This window comes from Nannospalax galili, unplaced genomic scaffold (genome assembly GCF_000622305.1).
Source record: "Nannospalax galili isolate Female #2095 unplaced genomic scaffold, S.galili_v1.0 scaffold386, whole genome shotgun sequence".
Lineage (NCBI taxonomy): Eukaryota > Metazoa > Chordata > Mammalia > Rodentia > Spalacidae > Nannospalax > Nannospalax galili.
This window is the reverse complement of record NW_008356676.1, coordinates 2,316,442-2,336,974: the sequence shown is the minus strand read 5'-3', so window position 1 is coordinate 2,336,974 and position 20,533 is coordinate 2,316,442. Positions and strand designations below refer to the sequence as shown.

Here is a 20,533-nt window from a genome sequence, read left to right as displayed (position 1 = left end):
ACACTCACTTTCAAAACACTTTCCACAGCCATCTTCCCTTCATGTCCTAGTAAAACAGTGTACGGATACAGCCACTGGATTGCGTTTTGGACTGACATCATAGGAAAGGAATCCTATTTAGGAGCAGAAATATGTAAGGGTAAGCAACATCTCAAATAATCACAGAAAATGTTTCTGAAATGTTTATATACCACTAAAGTTGCTTTAGTTTCCCAGAAGCATTTTTTCCAGAAAGCAGAAATCCCTCGTCACTTGCTGCTCCATACCATTTCTGTGGGCAATGTCACTACTCCTCTTCCATCTGTGCTGGTGGCTCCCATGCTTCCATTTCTAGTCCTTACCTCATTCTTGAGCTCTAGACCTGAACCTTCAGTTATCTATCCTGAGACTACAGTATACGGATTTGACACGTCTATAACAGCACACATTTCACCACTCTTTGTACCCAAAGTACCTCATTTTCTTCCTTTATTCCTCATTCAAGCTAATATCATCCATAATGACCTAGTTTCATAATTATATCCACAAAGTTAGAAAATGTTCATTATCTTCAAATCCTTCACCCAAATCACTTTCACTCTAAAGTCTGTTCGTGCCAATTTTAAGTTATTGACTGGGGCTGGAGAGATGGCTCAGCAGTTAAGAACACTGGTTGTTCTTACAGAAGACTCAGGTTCAAATCCCAGCACCCATATGGTAGGTAACAACTGTCCGTAACTCCAGTCCCAGGGGATCCGACAGCCTCTTCTGACCTCCGCGGACATTGCGCGACACGGGTGCACTTACCTACATGCAGGCAATACACACATACACAAAAAATAAAAATAATAAATAAAATTAAAACAGAGTTACTGACAGAGACAAATACAGATTATTTTATTGAATTATGTTACTATGATATGGAGTGTGATAACGGTGTTTTAGATATACAGAGTGCTGATTCTTAGAAGTCACATGCTTGAGTACTTAGGAAAGCATGTTACTTTCAAATGACTTAGAAAACATTGAGGGGAGAAAATGTCACATGCCAGCAAATGTGGCAATATGTTAACAACGGGTGCTTCTAGGTAAAGATCATGGGTGTTTATTTTACAATTTTCAACTTACTTTTTTATACTTGAGGTTTGTTTGAGACAGGGTCTCACTATGTAGTCTTGGCTGGCCTGGAACTTCATATGTAGATCAGGCTGACCGTGAAGTCGCAGAGATTTGACTACCTATGCCTCTTGAGTGCTGGGAATAAAGGCATGTGCCTGGTAGATTTTTGTTTTAAGATTTATTTATTTTCATCTTATGTATATGAGTGTTTGCCTGCATGTATGTATATGTACCACATGCATGGTTGGTACCTCAAAACCAAAAGAGGGCATCAAATTCCCTGGAATTGGAGTTACAGAGGTCATGAGCCACCATATAGGTGCCCAGGGTCCTTTGCAAGCACAGCAAGTGCTTTTAATTGCTGAGCCATCTCTCCAGCAGTGATTTGATATTTTTCAAAGTAAAAATTACTGAGAAAAAATTAAAAGAATGGGCTGGAAAAATGGCCCAGCAGTTAAGAGCACTGGCTACTCTTGCAGAGGACCTGGGTTTGATTCCCAGTGCCCACATGGTGGCTATAACTCCAGTTCCACGGGATCTGATGCCCTCTTCTGACCTCCTTGGACTCTGCATGACATGGGTGCATGGGTGTGTACATGCAGGCAATATACGCATACACACAAAATAAATAAAATATTTTTAAAACACCAAAAAATGAAAAGAATGAATATATAGAATTTAGTACACAAGAAGAGCAAGTCTGTTCAGGATGTTAGAACACTGTAAATAATACCTGGGAGAGCTGACTGCCAAGCTAACTAGAAACATTGGAAAAAAGCAATAGGCACTTAAAATAAGAGTCTTACTACAGTAAGAATAAGGCAGCATTCCCACTCTTTCAGACGATGTCTTCCTAAGCAGGGTCTCACTGAAGACCCTCCCATTCATCCCCACACTCCCAGGCTCCTTCCATGCCTCCTCGCTACCAACAGAAGTGTCTTTGAACATAAAGCTGACCACTTCATACCCCACCAACTTCATAACAACTGGTGGGCCTCTCCTCCCTCACCATAGCAAAATAATTCCCCATAGGCTTCTAACCTGTTTCTACCACACACACTTTCTCTAATGATACAATTTATTCTTGTTCTCCAAACATATTAGGTCTATCTGTGACTGAACACTTCTGTGTGTGCTCTCTGCCCAGAAGACCTTGCCATCATGTCAGACAGGACTTCAGGCCCTTTGTGAAAGTGCAACAGACAGCAGTGTCTCAGATCTGCTCATATGTTCTCTGTATGTGATCCAGCTTTCCCTTCCCATAGTCAGCTACTGCAAGTCTTCCTAATAAGGATGCTCTTGGGCTCAAGCTTTTTTCCTAAGTTGGGAGAGTGGCTTAGCACATAGGAACCTGTCTTTAGGGTAACCATTAACCAATGATGGCTACGTGCTACAGTGGAAAAATTCAGCTTCTCTGCTCTACACCCTACATCCCTATAGTATACCTCTCATTTGACCAGTGTGTAGTCTGCCTTTCTCTATGGAACCTTCACCAGACTGCATTACTACCTTTCCCTTCTTCATAACTGCGAGCTCTCCTGAGATTCAGCGTAAGTCCTTAGTCCCTCTGCACAGTTTGTTACTGTGCACACAGCATCAATCTCAGGCCTTGTATAGAAGAAAATGACAAGGCAACTAGAAGTAATTAATCTCCAGAGATGAACTTTCAATGTCTTTACCGCATCTGAATATAGCAGTCATTAATTTATTTTATACATACCAGGATTTGAACTGCAGCTGGTAAACTATCTACGGGAAAATCTGGAAGTCCAAGTGTAGAAGATTCTTGGGAACAGAGAGTTGTAGCAAAAGACAAGAGCTGAGAAACCCTGGGGGAAGGGGAGAGATATTAAATTTTATGTGAATACTTTAAAAATATAAACTGTATGCAAAGTACAAACTAGTTGGACCAGTTTCATTAATCTAAAAAAAGACGAGCAATGGCTCCATAGCATAATACTCTACTGAAATTCAGAAGCTATCAGCTATCTAGATATATTCCCCAACTCTATCACAATTTCTGAGGTCCAATCCATCCTATTAGCCTCATCTCCCACCTTTCTAAACCTCTAACCAAAGCGCTAGGTCCTAAGAGCTTTTTATACTTGAGAACAAAGCAAAAACTCTCAAGTCTTGTGTTTTTTTAAAATCTGTTGGAATCCTTAATTCACTCTCTACTTATCTGGAAAAGGCCCACTCATAGTTTAGGACTCATTTCACTCTAAGTCCTTTGTGAAGCTTGAATGAAGACTCAACCACAAATAATCCCAGTATTTTAAAATTATGACACTTAAATACAGTGTTTTAAACTAAGCTCCTCACATATCTTCCAATTCTACTATATCTTGACCTTCTTGCTATCAAAGGTTCATATCTTATTAATTTCTATCACTAACACTTAACAAACCTCTTAATACTGAAAAATTCTTCAAAGCATAGTTGTTGTATGACTCCATCAATCAACCAATGAACAGAAAAAACAATTCAATGTTGTGTCCAATATTTATAAATTAATGTTATAAAAAGTGTACGTACTTCTCAGCAGAAACATTGGCTCCAACTGAATATAGTAGTTTTAGTTGGTCCTAAAATAACAGAAACATATATAATCAATTAAAAATGAATATAACACATTAAACACAAATGTGTCATAAATATAAACCAAACTTTTAATTAAGTAGAAACTGTAACTCATAGCACAAGAATCATTTCTTGAAAGTTGGGAGGGTAGAGAAAGGAAGGTGGACCTCAGAGGAGTTGGGGTGGGATATGAAATTATCGAAGAACTAATAAAATTTTTTTAAAAGAAAGAAAAGTCAGCCTTTAAAAACAAACTTTTGCCAGGCATGGTGGTACACGTCTTTAGTCCCAGTACTCGGGAGGCAGAGGCAGGTGGAACTCTGTGAGTTCCAGGACAGCTGGGGCTACAGGGAGACCTTGTCTCAAAAAGACCCAAAAAAAAACAAATTTTCAGAAAAATAATGTACATAAATATTTCTTCCTAGTTTTCAGATTTCCTTCAAGTTGATTCTATGAACTACTGAAAACACTTAAACATATACTAGCACTATTATAGAATTTAATTTCTTGTTTTAGATAAAAGCCATTTCAAAAACTTTATCTTTGATCATACTTACCTTGAAGGGTAGAAAATAAATATCTCTGGCTTGGAATCGAGAACGGAGAGGGGGATCTAACGGGTTTCCAGAGTACCTGGGCACTGGCAAGCCCAAGGCAATCACTCGAAAATTTTCACTAACCCGGACAATCTTCCAAGTATCCAACTCCTCTTTAGTGTGATCCTATGAAACAGGAGATGAAAACATCACAGCATAAGTGATACAGATTACAGCTGCAAGAGCAAGTGACAGATTTCGATTGCAAGAGCTTCCAGGGCAAAGAATTACACCCTGACTGTGGAGAGGAACATATTTAAGAACACCCTCAAAATCAAGCTGACATAGAATGGAGCAAAGTGAATCAGAATTAAGATGCCAGGGAAGGCTCACAGTCTGAAGACTGTTGGAAAGAAAATGTAGCTCACAAACCCAGGAGAAAGGATCCTGAGTCACATCTCAAGTATTAAGTCTATAACATGGAAGAGGAGAATCAGAAGGCAGGGGAAATATATGACCAAAGGTTATGTAAAAGGTAGTTCTAGATCAAGAGACTATCACCAGAGTAGAGATCCCCCACGGGCCTTATATAGAAACTTATATTTATGGGCACATCTCTATCAAGGCATATTATCGGGAATAACTAACATGTTTTGAAAACTTATTACATGGTAAGCACTTTCTGTGAATTTTTCTCATTTTTTACAGAATTTCACATTTGACATTTTATGAATTTCTCACTTAACTAATGATAATACAAACAGACATTACCATTATTATAGGACTAAGCAAATTAAAGTTCAAAGGAGCTGTATAACTTGCCCGTGGTCCTGTATATGATAGAGCTAAGAGAATAGAAACAGTCTAAGTTCTGGAGTCATAAATCCTGACTCTACTAGATATACACTCTAACTAAATATGTTTTATTTTATCCTTGGAGGCTCAGCCTTCTCACCTACAAGTAGAAATAATATCACCTACATGATTCTGAGTGCTATGAAGATTAAATGTGAGAATCTATGTGCATTCTCACAGCAGACACTTGGAAAATGGCATCGCTTTTCTTCCCTGTCTAACTCTATCAATGGCTCTTCACAGCCATAAGCAGTAAGATTCATAGTGCTTACAAAGTTCATATAAATGTGCTTTCTTTTGGGAGAAAAGTCCACAGCTTTCAGCAAATCTTCAGTGGGTACAGCCCACATGATTGTGTAGAAACTTTTAACATGGCACACAACACCTTTCTTGTCATCATTTGTGTCTGATCCTCACAGTCTCAGGAACCCCCCACCTTCTAGGACCCTGTGGCTTCAACTCATGCCACAGTTTCCGGGAGCTTCACCAACACTGATGCATTTATAATGGTCCAGTCTTTCTACTTTGCACAGGATAAACACACATATTCAAAGTTCAGCAAAACAACATCTGTGAAAATGGGCCCTTCTCTGATCCTCTCCTCATTAGCAGCCCTTACGTGTCCCTTAACTGCATGCCTTGCAAGCTTCTGCCATATATTTATACCTTTATTCCTACAAAAAACTGTCTCATGCCAAATCCAAGCTCTTATGGCCTCTAGTACAAAACAGGAAAAAGTTGATTTATTGCATGAATCAATTTTTAAGTCTTTTAAAACATTTTTATATGTATGAGTATTCTGCCTGTATGTATAGAAATGTACCATGTACATGCAATGCCCATGGAAGCCAGAACAGGGCGTCAGCTCTCCTAGAACTGGAGATACATAAAGTTGTTAGCTGTCATGTAGATGCTGGGAACCAAACACAAGTCCTCTGAAAGGGCAGTCAGTGCTCTTAACCACTGAGACATCTCTCCAGCTCATGAATCAGTTTTTATAATAAAACTTATTGTAATCTTAATTGAAATCACACATTAGTAGAGTAACACCGTGGCACTATGCCACATACATAAAAAACATGAGTTTCAATCCAGCTGTTTCTGAAAAATCAAAAGTGTCATCTTTAAAAACAGATAATCACAACATAACATGTATATAAACTAATGATTTCTAGAATAACAAAACTCTTAGCATCATCTAAATGAAGCCTGTGTGTGTTGCATGTATGTGATTGTGTGGGTACATGCACATGGATGTACACATGCCGAGGTCAAAGCAAGACATCAGAAGTCTCCCTCTACCACTTTCCCATTATTGCCCTAACATAGGCTATCTTACTGAACGAGAAGCTCACCCTTTCAACTAGGCTGGTTGGCCAACAAGCTCAGATCTGTCTGTCTCTGGCCCCCAATGATAGCATTACAGGCATGAACAGCCATGTCTGACTTTTTACATGGGTGCTGGGGATTTGAACTAAGGTCCTCATGCTTGTAAAGCAAGCACTCTGATCCACTGAGCCATCTTTATATCTATATATATTTAGATATATTGATAGATAGATGATAGATAGATGTCTTTTTGAAACAGGGTCTCCCTGTAGCCACAGCTAGCCTGGAACTTACTATGTAGACCAGTCAGGCCCCAATCTCACAGAGATTCACCTGCCTCTGCCTCCCAAGTGCTGGGATTAAAGATGTGCATCACCATGACTGACTCTATTACAATATGTTTGAGATACTAAAATTTAGTACATTCAACCTAGTAAGAAAAAAGTGGGATTTAAATTATGGCAATTATGAATCATTTTAACATAGAAAAGTGTTCTAAGATATACATGTTTGTGAGGGTATATGTTCCTATACATGTTTATATTCATGAGAAAGGTCCTATGAATTCAGAAATAAAATTTATCAATAAAAATTATATATTCATGCTAATATCTACTTGGGAAAAAACAATGTAGAGCACATCCTCCTCATTTAATAGTAACAATATCATGTGTACTAAACCCCCTTTGACTGACCTCCCATACCCCAAATTCCTATCCAAAGCAATACATTCAATAACTCTATACAGAATTCTACTGGAGGAATACAAAATATACCAAGTTTTTGTTATGAAGCAATACTTATGCTTTTTAAATCTATTAATAATTTACTAAATAAATTACTAGAACTAGTGAATAACTAATATAATCTCTAGTGGCATACAGTTATTTTATAATTAGAAAGTGGCTAAAAGGAAAGTGTTCTACATGATACCCATCTGTACTTTAAGACAAATAATGCAATTTGCTTTTATTTCACTAAACGAACTACAGTAGCATGAAAGAATAGAGAACCCCATTCCAGGGACAGGAAAATACCTATGCAAAGCCTAGAAAGTAGAAAATGCCTAGTGAGCAGGTGTAAGGTAAAGAGAGTACACAGTGGCTGGAGGACAGTAAAAGAAGAGAAGGACCAGAGAGAGTTAAGAGGTGGTAAAGGCACAGATTATAAGGCATCGTACTGCTCTTGAAGGACTTCAGGTTTACTCTGAGTGAAACAGGAAGCTACTGGGGTGACAGCAAGGGAGTGACTAAATATGACTCATGTTTTGTTTATTTTTATCACTATTTTTGTTGTTTTAATTTTTTGTTGTTGTTTGTGGGGGTTTGGGGGGGTGTTTTTGAGGCAGGGACATATGTTGCCCACACTGTCCTAAAATTCTTTATGTAACTAAGGATAACCTTGAACTCCTAATTCTCCTGTCTCCACCTCCCAAATGCTGGGATCACAAGTGTTACTATACCTAGCTCTGCTACACACTTTGAGGCAATCACTGACTAGCATGATGAAAACAATGTGGGGAGCAAGGACAGAAGTAGGGAGTCAGCTTAAGGGACAGGCAGAAGGTGCTGGTGGCTTAGACCATCAGGGCATCTTAAATATCATATTCACTTTGGTCGATCTCTATTGAGTTTTGCATTTTGTTAAGTATCCCTGATGCTCAGCACTATCTATGCCTTTATAGTCATTAAAAGAAGAGAAAAAATAAAGGAGAAAAATGGGTAAGTGGAGACTAGTTATTAAACTGATCAAAGAAAAAGGAAAACATTAGTCACCGGGGAAGTCTTCTGGGATCCTCTGCAGATACAACAGCCTTTCAAAACTGTAAACTTGCTACTGACTTCAGCAGTTTGTCAGCAATAAGGGCCATCTGAATGCTGGTCCTGATTCCATAGAGCCCTGTTCTGTATAAGGCAGCACTCCCCAAACTCTAGCAGAGGCCAAGCAGCTGGTTTTCTCTTACTTGGAGAAGCTTGTCGTAGCGCTCAGCAGCCATCAGGAATCGACCGTCCTCAAGCTGCATCTCCCTGTTCTCCAACAAGTTGTTCAACACTGGCAGGACATTCCTCTCTGCCTTTTCCAAGCCTTCCAAAACCAGAGTTCTGCCTTCTGTGGCGGCCCGAACTGCACACTAGTTCCAAGAAATACAAAGGCAAAATGAGAACACCAAGAGCAGCAGAGCCCAATTTTACTTGCACTGAAACCAAACGTGTTGCTTGTTTCAGAGACTGAGACTCAAGGGAGGTGAATTAAATCTTAATTTCATTTTCTCTGCCTTTCTGATCTTGGGCAAGTAACTTTACCTCTTTGGGCCTGTTTATTCTTCTGTTAAATGAAGAGTGTCACAGACTATCTCTAGGGCTTTTTGTGACATTACATTTTAGATTACACAGTCAATGAAACAGAAAACTAACAGCTATCTATGAACAGATAACATAATTAAGCAAGAAAACAGATTCCTTCATTAGAAAAGAAAAACAAAGATAACAGTCTGGCCTCTCTATTCAATAAGCTTTTTGTATGGATCAAAAAGCTAACTGGGGGCTGGAGAGATGGCTCAGCAGTTAAGAACAGCCTCTTCTGTCCTCTACGGGCATTGCATGACACGGTTGCACTTACCTACAAGCAGGCAATACACACACACATATAAAATAAAAATAATAAATAAAAATTTTTTTTATAAAAAGCTAACTGGGAAGACTTGAAGACCACAGTGTTTGTAAACGAGCCATCATTAAAACTAATTCTTAGTATGATGTTCAATCCTGACAACTTTACACATTTGGCAAAATAGAGTCAGGTTTCAGCAGGTTCACAACAGATTGACTTCACCAGTACTGTATCACCATCCATTTAAGAAGATTAGTAATGGGGGGAAATGGGAAATAAATGGTCAGAGATTAGAAAACTACACTCTCCTTTCATTGTCAGGTCATGAACAACAATCTTTTTCATCAAAATCCTTGAAAAACACTTTTGAAAGGAAAATCTCATTCACATTTCACTGCCTGCAACAACAGAGGGGATTAATATTTCTACCCCTTAAAAATATCTTTGACTTTATGACACTGAGCTCTCCTAGAACAGTGATTTTTTTTTATTGTCTGTTCATGAAATGTAGGTCCAGAATTATACCCGTAATCTACAGCTTTCACTCCACAACTAAGTAGATTGCTTCTGAATTCATCTTTATCACTAGTTCCAAATATCACTATTTCTATGGTTTATTTTTACACAGTTAGCAAAGGTGAGGTCCCTCACCCCAAGCTGTGTAAAAACAAACCATAGAAATAGTTTCTGGGTCATCAAAAATAAAAATAAAAATTAGCAGAGAAAGGATATATGGGTATTCATGTTTAGGTATGGTTTCAGGGTTTTGTTTTGGTTTGGTTTGGTTTTTTTGGGTGTTTTTGAGACAGGGTCCCCCTGTAGTCCCAGCTGACCTGAAACTCACTATGTAGATCAGGCCCACCTCATCTCACAGGGATCTGCCTACCTGTGCCTCCTGAGTGCTGGGATTAAAAGTGTGTGCCACCATACCACACCTAGCTTGCAATATTTTTTTTTAAGCTAACGTTTTATCAATCTTTTTTTTTTTTTTTTTTTTTTTTTTTTTTTTGGTCTTTTTGAGACAGGGTCTCCTTGGCCTGGCCTGGAACTCATTATGTAGATCAGGCTAGCCTCGAACTCACAGAAATCCACTTGCCTCTGCCTCCCAAGTGCTAGGATTAAAGGCATGCACCACCATACCTGGCCTTATCAATCTTTTTTATAAGACAACTATTGTATTTGACTTTTAAAAGTTTCACAGATATAAAAGTGCATATTCTCTGAGAAAAATCGGAATTATACAGATCACTATTTGGTGGTTTACCAACTATGGGTCAGGGAAAACATCTTGGCAACAAAGGGTAAAAGAAACACTGCATCTCTGCCTTGATTCAGCTCATGGATACTTTAGCCTACTATGCACTGGATCCTTTCAGAGGAATTCAGAGTAAGTCATGCAGAGACATCATAATTAGAAGCCAAATATACAAAGGATTTCTTCCATCTACTCTAATGGAGGTGTTGTGACAGCAAAGTTGAAAAAGTAGTGATGAATAAAAAAAGATTATACCATCTAATGATCATTGAAAATCTGATATATGTTAGACTTCTTCCCTAGAGTAAAACTCTTACAGTGGGGACTTCAAGTTAAGGGCTTATTTTACTAAAGAATAATAAAAAGAGCAATTCACCCTTTTGGAAGACATCATAGCAATTACTGTGGCAGGCAAGAATCACAATGGATGATAAAATTAGTGAGTCAAGGTCTGAAGAAAAACTGGCTATCTGTATATACTCAAAACATCTTCCCCAAAGACATTATAAGTGGCAAAATGACAAAATGAAAAATAAGATAACACTGGAGGAACTGTAAGATCCCATTTTAAGCACACTGTCAAAATTAATGCTGCCAGCAATGAGCTGTATCAATGTCACACACCAGACTTCAGACACAATACCTGAGCTGGGCACAGCATGGCCTCTGTGTACTCTTGCTAAAACTGCATCATTTCAAAACATGAGGAAACATCAGATAAACCCAAAGTAAGCAACATTTTATAAAATAACTAGCCACAAGGAGAAGGAAGAGTCTGCTGCAGGAACTGGGCTGGGCACCATGTGGGTAGTATCAGTGATTTGTTGAATAATTCAAAATGTGGATGTGTTGAAATGAGGAGGAAGAGACTGTAGATACAGAAAAGAGAATAATTAATTACTGAAGTAAAACTTGAGGCTGCTACTTGATGTTGGGGAAGGATATCTGTAAAGTCTCTTTCAGCAATGAGAGCCTTGAATACATGAGACTTAGTTTAAATAATTACAATTAAAGAAGGAAACAGGCTGGGCATGGTGGTGTACACTTTGACCCCAACACGCAGGAGGCATCTCTGTGAGATGGAAGTCAGCCTAGTTTACACAGTGAGTTCCAGAGCAGCTGGTGCTACAGAGAGACTCTGTCTCAAAAGAACAGAAGGAAAAAAGAAAAGAGCAAATGTTCCCAACTTTTTCTTATTAATTCAATATAAATTGTTTATTGATATTATATATACACTAAGTAGCAATAAACATGGATGTTTTACAGTGCAATTGAATATAAGGATGAGGGTCTTAAAAAAGGATTACAAACTTTAAAGAATGATAAATTCTGTTAAGTGAAGAAAAAAGGGAACACTGACAAGCAGAGAGACTGACAAAAGGTGGTTTTTTGCTTTTTTTTTTTTTTTTTTCTGTCTTTTTGAAACAGGGTCTCCCTGTAGCCCCAACTGCCCTGGAACTCGCTTTGTAGACCAGGCTGGCCTTGAACTCACAGAGTTCCACCTGCCTCTGCCTCCCAAGTACTGGGACTACAGATGTTCGCCACTATGCCTGGCTAACAAAAGATTTTTTTACTTTCCTCCCCTTGCCCCTTTTGGTAACATGTTGTAGGCCCTGAGCATACACATATTGAAATTTTTCAGTGTAGTAAACAAGAACATTAGCTGAAAGGAAAAAACTCATGAGTACATGTTCTCTGTTTCAAATTGAATCTGAAACACTCAATTTGGAGAGACAATACTAGTTACTCTTTCAGTATTGACTTGTTTACTACCCCTTTCTTAAAAAGTCTATGAAATGATTTAAGTGCTTTAACCAGTACTTTCTAACTTTATTACTATAATCAGATTACATTTGCAGAGAATAAAATTTAAAGATAAGTAACTAAATAAAGGGACTTGTCCATTGAGCACTCTAACACATCAATCATGTTTTTTATTGAACCAACACTAGTTTCAACTTCGTTGAGAGGAAAAAAATTATAAATTTTGTGCCTAATGGAACACAAGCACCTTGCCCTCCCTGTAGTGATATTCCCTTTGACCTGTGTTTGCTCAATCTGTTCATCACTTAAGTGAAGAAGCACATCGAACTCTCCCTGTTGTCTGACATTTCCTCTCCCTAGCAAAATTTATGAGTCTGCAAAGGATGAGAGCCCTCTCCACTACACGTGCTGATATAAAAGTGGCTCACATAGGGTACTAGCATTTATGAAATAGAGATGCAATTGATCATTAGAAAGCACCATTATAGGGGGACATTGCCCCTACTAGCCACCATAGGCTAACAAAGTAAAAGACCAATGCCAGGAATAGACTCCCTCTCTTGAAACTGTTGAAGAACAGGGGTTCAAAAGACCCTCAAACAATACTGGCCATTGCCCCTGCTCTTGGTTATTTGCCAGAACTTCACAATAAGACCCCAGTGCTGAAGACACGACATACATGAGCTATAGAAAAAAACAAGGAGAAATCAAGCTGGTGTTGCTGACTTCAAAGCCTCATCTCTACTGACTAGCTTTCATAGTGATTGGAAGGTGCTATGCATGATACCTAAAGAGAAAATTAGTCATCAACCTTGCCTAGCTGTAAACCCTGCAAGCTACAACAACTGGCCTGGCAAGATATGCCCACCAGTACAATAGTAGCACAAATATTATGGGAGTAACCAACCACTTTCTAAGATCTGATTCATAGGATGTAACCCATACCGGACATTGATATTAAGCCTATAAACCTGATGCTAGACAGGTTACAGACCATAGGGGAGAACCTAATACTATTATTCTGATAAATATAGTATTAAACTGATTTCTAATGACTTATTTTTATACTCATTGATCAACTCTCAGCAGAGAAACTTCCTTATACAGGAGACTGTGATTAACACAGAGAACCACAACTGGTCAATGTACAGAGAGAATAAGAGGCTGCAGATTGCTTATCTCTGAATAGGACACCTGAATCAAACTTCTGCCTCCCAAGGCTCAGGAATGATTGCAGAAGAGAGGGAAAAAAGATTGCGAGAGCCTGAGATGAACACAAGGAAACAAAGTTTTCCAGACAACTGTTCAGTTACTCATATGAACTCTCAGTAATGGTGACAGCATGCACAAGTCCCACATGAGCTTAAGCCAGACAAAATACCAGCACAGACATGGGGAAGTGGGTAAGAAACCTCAATCCTACCTGAGGAAGTATTGGCAATTAATGACTGCTGGGAAGGGGAGAGTCAGTCTTGTTTAAGGATGAGACTCTTGGTAGGTTGATTAGGCTCCACTGAATGAACCCACACTGAAGGGCAACTGGGAACACAAATTTGACTCTATAGGCATATATAATTATATACATATATATAATTACATATATGTTAGAGTACATGAAATTGGGTGGGAGGTAGTAAGGGGGTGTAGCTAGGGGAAGAAGGAATCTAAATATCTAAATATGATCAAAATATATTGTATGAAATTTGCAAAAATTCAATAGAAAGTCAAAAAGGACAAAAAGTTTAAGAAAAGTTTTTATACAAAGGATGTCTATCTATGCCTACTACCTCCATTTGTTATGAGAATAGAATAGAACAAATTTAAGTATCAGTTTGAGAGAATTAGTCTAGATGTTTTGAGGTTTTTCTATACAGGCTAGTAAATATTGTACAAATTTTCTCTTAAAATCTTATAACAGAGCAGTGCATATATATTTTATGTGTGGAATGACTAGCTCTGAGAATTTTTTAAAGTAGAAATCAGACCAACTTTAAAGATTCTTGTCCATCAAGCTACAGAACTTCAGAGACCTAATTTTTTCAAATAAAAATCAGGAAAAATATAGCAAGATTCTTCAGACCCAACCTTCCCATAGCTCTGCTTTAATAACCTAACACATGAACACGAAGGAGCTCAAATAAAAACAGGTGTATGACCTGAAATCAAAAGCTATTGAAGTCCCTGTTCTAGATTTGCTTCTGATTTGATCTAAGACCTCAGGCAAATAATTACTCTGAATGTCTGTGGCCTCATTTACTAAATAACAATGTTCTCAAGGAGTATCCAGAATGTAACAATTTAAGAATCAAAGCAGCACTAGAAAAAAATTAATGCTATTTATTAGAATGCAAATTATTACTATTACAGCCATTATTTAATGAAAATAGATTTCAAAGAGCTTTATTTACTCAAAAGAGCTACAATGTAAAAGTGCTGAAGAAATCAAAGACAAATGAAAAATTTTACATTTTTAAAAATATTTATTATTTTTATTTTATGTGTATGCACGTATTGCCTGCATGTAGGTAAGTGCACCCGTGTCATGCACTTATGTGGAGCCAAATGCCTGCAGAGGAGAGAAGAGGCTGTCAGATTCCCTGGAACTGGAGTTACAGACAGTTAGCTGCCATGTTGGTGCTGGGATTCGAACCTGGGTCTTCTGCAAGAACAGCCAGTGTTCTTAACTGCTGAGCCACCTCTCCAGCCCCAAAATTTACATTTTAAGGTCCTTATTTTCTGTGGGTATAGGTGTGCAGTATATGTGTTTGTGTGGATGTGTACCCAATTGTACAGGTGTATGTGCATGCAAGTATGTGCACACAGAGGCCAGAGGTCAGTGTCAGGTGTCTTCTTCAATAGTTCTCCACCTTACCCTTTGAGACAGAGTCTCTCACTGAACCTGGAGTTCACAAAGTTTGCTGGACTGGCTAATGAGTTCCAGGGACCTGCCTGTATCAGGCTCCACCCCCACCCCAACCCCCAGTTCGGGGGTTACAGATGTGCACCACTGTATCTGGCTTTTATGTGGGCCCTAGGGACTCAAAGTCCTCGTGCTTGTGTGATAGACACTTTACGGACTGAGCCATCTCCTTGCCCCTGTCTTTATTTTAAAATATCAGAATAGGACAGGCTGATTTTTGTTTGCTACTACAATCTACATGTATCCCTCAAAGATCATGTGTTTTATATTTAATCCTCAATGAAATATAAAAGGAGAGATGTTTAAAAGATTTAAAAGGTAGGCTATGTACCATAAGTGGATTAACGTTATGCCATGAGTGAATTCACTATTGTGCAAGTGGCTTCTTAAAGATGACTTTGGCCTGCCTGTGGCCTCACGCCTCCCCTCTTTTCTTGGGCTACTCTTCCTCCTGCCCTTCCTCCATGTTCTTTTGTCTTTCTTTCTGCCATCAGATGAAACTGAGAAAGCCCTCCTCAGATATGGGCCCCTCAACCTTGAACTTCCCAGCCTCCAGAACTGTGAGCCAAATAGATTTCTGATCACTGTGTATCACCCAGTCTCAGGTATTCTGTTACAGTAACAAAACAACAGTAGTTACTCTACTACTTACTTGCTCTGAGTGACTTACGTTACATTTGTGAGTCACCATTTCTTTCTAATGGTGTTAAAGAATAACATAGTAGGTTGTTAAGAAACAATGGATGCTAGTTAATCATTAAAAAAAGAATGAACTCAGGCTGGAGAGTTGGCTGAGCAGTTAAGAGCATTGGTTGCTCTTGCAGAGGACATGGGTTCAGTTCCCAGCACATACATGGTAGCTAACAACCATTCCTAACTCCAGTTCAAAGGGACTCCGATGCCCTCTTCTGACCTCTGTGGACACTGCATGATATGGGTAAATTACATACATGCAAGCAATATATTCATACACATAAAATAAAAATAATGAATATTTTTAAAAAAGAATGAACTCCTGTTATTTGCAAGAACATGGACAAAATTACAAATCATTGAATTAGATTAAATAAGCCAGGCACTGCAAGACAAGTACCACACAATCAACCAGAAGAATCTAAAACAAAAAATTGAACTAACTGAAGTTGAGAATAGAATGGTTTTGGCAAAGGCTGACAGAGGAGAGTGGGATGGGGACACATGGCCAGTGGTGCTGATTCCTGTTAGAAAGGAGCAAGAAGTTCAGGTGCACTATTGACAGTGGGATGACTACAGATGATGATGGACTATAGATTTAAGAAAGCTAGAGGAAAGGACTCTGAATGCTTTCACCATAACAAAATGAAGGCATTTTGTTTGTTCTCATCTCTGTACATCCCAGGGCTCTATTTCAGGGTTACAGAACAGGACCGTGTACATAATGAGCAGCATTAATATTTGTTTACTAAATGAAATTCTCCTCTTTTTCAAAAAGATAGGATAACTGGCCAAGGTTAGAGATATGTAGTGGGAAGACCTCCAGGTACAATATTAGTCTGCACATGCCTGAAACCTGCAGCCTTGGCCTCTTTAGAATTGTAACCCAATCAAGCGAGCTAACTGACCTACCTTTACAAATATAAGCACATTTCATTTTGCCTTGATTATAATATCTGACCCAAATAAACTGAATACATAATTAAATATCATTGACATTCAGTTCTTAATGTGAAAGTTAAAACCAAGCTTATTTTCTTTTATAGAGAAATGTCTTCTGTTATAATCATGAGTACATCACACCACTATAGCCCAGTTGTCAACATAAACACCATGACTGCCACTGCTACATTTGAGGGAAGCAGCATAACACAGTAGAAAGAACTTGAGCTTTGGAACTGTACTGAGCCTGATTCAAATCCCATCTGTTATTTGTCAGTTATATGACCCTAGGCAAGTAAGCTTACCACCTCATCTTTAAGATGGGGAAGTCATCTCCACCTAAAGAAGTTTTGAAGGTTAAACAAAATGAAATAAAGCACCTAGCATGCTGGACACGGTGGCTCACGCCTTTAATCCCAGCGCCTGGGAGGGAGGGGCAGGTGAATCAAGGCCAGCTTGGTTTACAGAGTGTTCAAGGCTTCAAGGCTAGTTGGGGCTAGAGGGAGACCCTGTTTCCAAAGGGGGGAGGGAGGGAGGGAGGGAGGGAATCTAGCACAAAAGAGGGCCTTCCAACAAAAGCTTCCTCTTCATCTAATTTTATAAATCTGCCAAACAGTTCATACCATATAGATAGGTAAGAGGTACTCTCAGGATGATGGCAGCACAATTAGGAGCCAAAGCCTAAGCCCTGCCACAGAAGCCAGAGCAAAGTACAGAGATCATCCCTAACTGTGATAACCAGAACACAGAATAGTGTAGCTGGAAATGGTCTGCTACAAGTACCAGAAGTTATTCATTTTCTATAACCTTGAGTCTATATGGACATGTTACCCAAATTCCAAATATTTCATTCACAAATGAATTTACAGAATACAACTCAGTGATCCCAATACTGGCTACATGTGGAAAATGGCTTCAGCATCCACAGATGAGGGGTTTATAAGTTTATGCTTTTCCTTACATGCTAAAGTCAATAAAAGGCATTTAGATAAGATAAAAATCTTATATTCTGATTGATGGCATTATGATATTCAATTTATTAAGAGTTGTTTTTGATGACCAGTAACATTTAAATGATGTGATTTTATTCTTTTAAGTCTTGGGGGAGGGTTCTACTAAAAGTAAGAATCAAGAATAATCTAAATTAGAAGATAATATATTAAAGTATTATACGATTGTTTAATATATGCGTCTGGGGTTCATATTAAATATGTATTTTATACATTATTGAACTTAACAATATCATGTAAATTAACAAGTTTACAACATCAAAAGAGTTCCTGACTTAGAAAAAGTAAAGAAAATTCATGCAAACTTTTCCATCTTGTCTTTTTACTCCCGAAATTATCTCGGGGATAAAGAGTGTCCCTGTTGGCCAGGGAGAAAAACTAATGTACATTATTTGTAATGTCACTAATTTACATTTCCTTCTACTTGAGAATGAAAGCAACTGTATATGGGCTTGAAAGTCTTCTTTCCCAGCTCTTTGGAGTCATATAACAAATACAGTATTAATGACAGCATCAGCAAATTCAGACAAAAATATAGGCAAACATTAGAATGACAGGTTGAAGAGATGACTCAACAGTTAAGATCACTGGCTGTTCTTGCAGAGGCCCTGGGTTCAATTCCCAAAACCCACATGGTGGCTAACAAATGTCCATAATTCCAGTTCCAGGAGACTCAATGCTTTCTTCTGACCACTGTGGGTACACTTACACTACATGCAGGCAATGCACTCATACATATAAAATAAATTTTTTTAAGTTTTAAGATTAGAATGTGAATGATTTAAGGGGTTTTGTGGTTGTTGCTTTATTTTAGGTTACTTTATTATTTAAGGCAAATGAAAGTTAATGTGACAGCAAAATATTTTGGTTAATCTCCTATCGCTCTATGGGTGTCAAAATGTCATCAATAATTTTTCATAGTTTCATTATAACTAATTCCTCTTTTTAAAAGCCTATCTTATAGAGTAAACTGCAAAAAGATTTCCATAGAAATAATAGGTAGAGCTTTATATCTAGTGGATGGCTTTTACATTGATGAGAATGGCACAGCTTTCATTATTTCCTTTAAGCTATAACTTCTGTCAGCACCTTTCTCCTTTTCTACTTACTGAGAACCTGTAGAAGCAAAAGGTAATAATTTTTTTTTAAATACAGCCTGCTTAATAACTGTAAATGCAACAAAGCCTATCAATTTGGTAAAATATACAGAGGTACTCAGTGCTGACAAGAGTCCAGGAGGCAATCATTCACACTGCACTGCTGAGAGAAGAGTGCCAAAAGCAATTTGATTATGAATAACAAGATTCTGAAAATGTCTAGATATGTCCAGTAATGATACTTCTAGTATTCACATGCAAAAAGATTCATCACATAACAAGATGTAAATACAACAATATTCAACAAACATTATTTGTAATAAGGAAAAGCTACAACAAACTTGAATGACCAGCTGTATGAGGAGACAGACAAAATCAGAATGCTTTGTAACAGCACTACTATGTGACAAAAAAAAAAAATCATGTTTTAAAGAAATGACTAATATCTCCTGATAAAAACACCAGCCATAAAAAGAAATACTGCTAGGCATGGTGGTGTATGCCTTTAATCCCAGCACTCAGGAGGCAGAAGCGGGCAGATCTTTGCGAGGCTAGCCTGGTACTTGGTGAGTTCCAGACCATTCAGGGCTATACAGAAAAAAAAAAAAAGAAAAAAAAAAAAGTAATGCTATACATTTTATACATGGTATACCATTTTGCAAAACTTGTTCATTATACATGATAAATACAAATGAATAGACACAGAAAACTATATAGAATGTTCATACAGTTGGTCTTTATGAGGACTATAGCAGTTATTTAAATTTCTCTTTTATGCTCTTTAGCAATCTCTTTATTACACTTTTACTGCCCATTCTCTCCCTACTGAACATAAACTCTATAATGACAGAAAGTTTGTTCTTTTGTTGATTGCATTTAGATAGCACCTAATACATATAAATCATCCAAGCATAGTGGTAATGAACAAATACAAATACATATGGATACATATGACTGACTTTCATAATCAGAAAATATAACTTTGAAAGAAAATACAAATTCCCTAATTTGTATTAACTAACCTAATTTGGGCCTTTAAAGGTAGCCATTGAGGTCAATCTCTCACTTTCTAATCAACCATCCTTAATTCTTGGAGAGAATGAGGGAAGAGGACACGATATCTAACAAGCTAGAAGTTTTGCCGGTTTCCAGTTGACATATCAATTATTAATAACATGGATATCAGTAACATGTTAATGACATTGAAAACCATAATGTTCTCCCATTACCCACTGGACAACTACAGGTGTTATTCATCTATGTTGATCCATTTGGGTTACAGGGATTACTTGATGGTGATTAAAGCTACTCTTTAAAGCTCTCCAGCCTAGACATCAACTTCAATGGCTAAGAATATTAAAAATAAATAAAAAGGAATTTCTAACTAAAATAAGCAGAAAGGAATTCTAGTCTCATAAACAGATGACTAGGTGGCAGGCAATGGCAACTTCATCTATCTAGAATTCAAATGGGAATTACTCATTATGATGATTCAAGAGATGTTAAGAAGGTCAATACTGGAGACAGACAACTGGATCAGTGGTTAACATCACTAGCTGTTCTTGCAAAGGATCTGGATTCAGCTCCAAGTACCCACATGGCGGCTAACAATCCTCCCTAACTCCAGTTCCAGGGTATCAATGCCCTCTTCTGGATTTGAAGCTCTTTTTGTGGACTCTTAACAGCACATTGTATCTGGAAAGAAATGAGCACAGTCAGTGGCTACTTTCAGGTATTCAGGGAAGTTATAACCTGAATTACAATGACAGGAATGTATTTCAGAAAGTTTCATGGAAATAAATTTACTTTTATAGCTTAATAAATCTTTTTTAAAAGAGAAAGAG

At 37.9% G+C, this 20,533-nt stretch overlaps 1 protein-coding gene across 2 annotated transcripts in view; it reads right to left on the bottom strand.

Annotated features, from left to right (window-relative positions):
• Vwa8 (von Willebrand factor A domain containing 8) overlaps positions 1–20,533 on the bottom strand; it is a 438,392-nt gene that overhangs the window by 338,630 nt on the left and 79,229 nt on the right. For both annotated transcript variants that reach the window (XM_008854688.3, XM_017794762.2), the window contains exons 5-9: positions 8,362–8,529; positions 4,236–4,400; positions 3,634–3,683; positions 2,819–2,927; positions 9–113 (exon numbers count right to left, since the gene is read on the bottom strand). In XM_008854688.3, the coding sequence (XP_008852910.1) occupies positions 9–113; positions 2,819–2,927; positions 3,634–3,683; positions 4,236–4,400; positions 8,362–8,529 (597 nt within the window). The remainder of the gene's footprint in view (positions 1–8; positions 114–2,818; positions 2,928–3,633; positions 3,684–4,235; positions 4,401–8,361; positions 8,530–20,533) is intronic.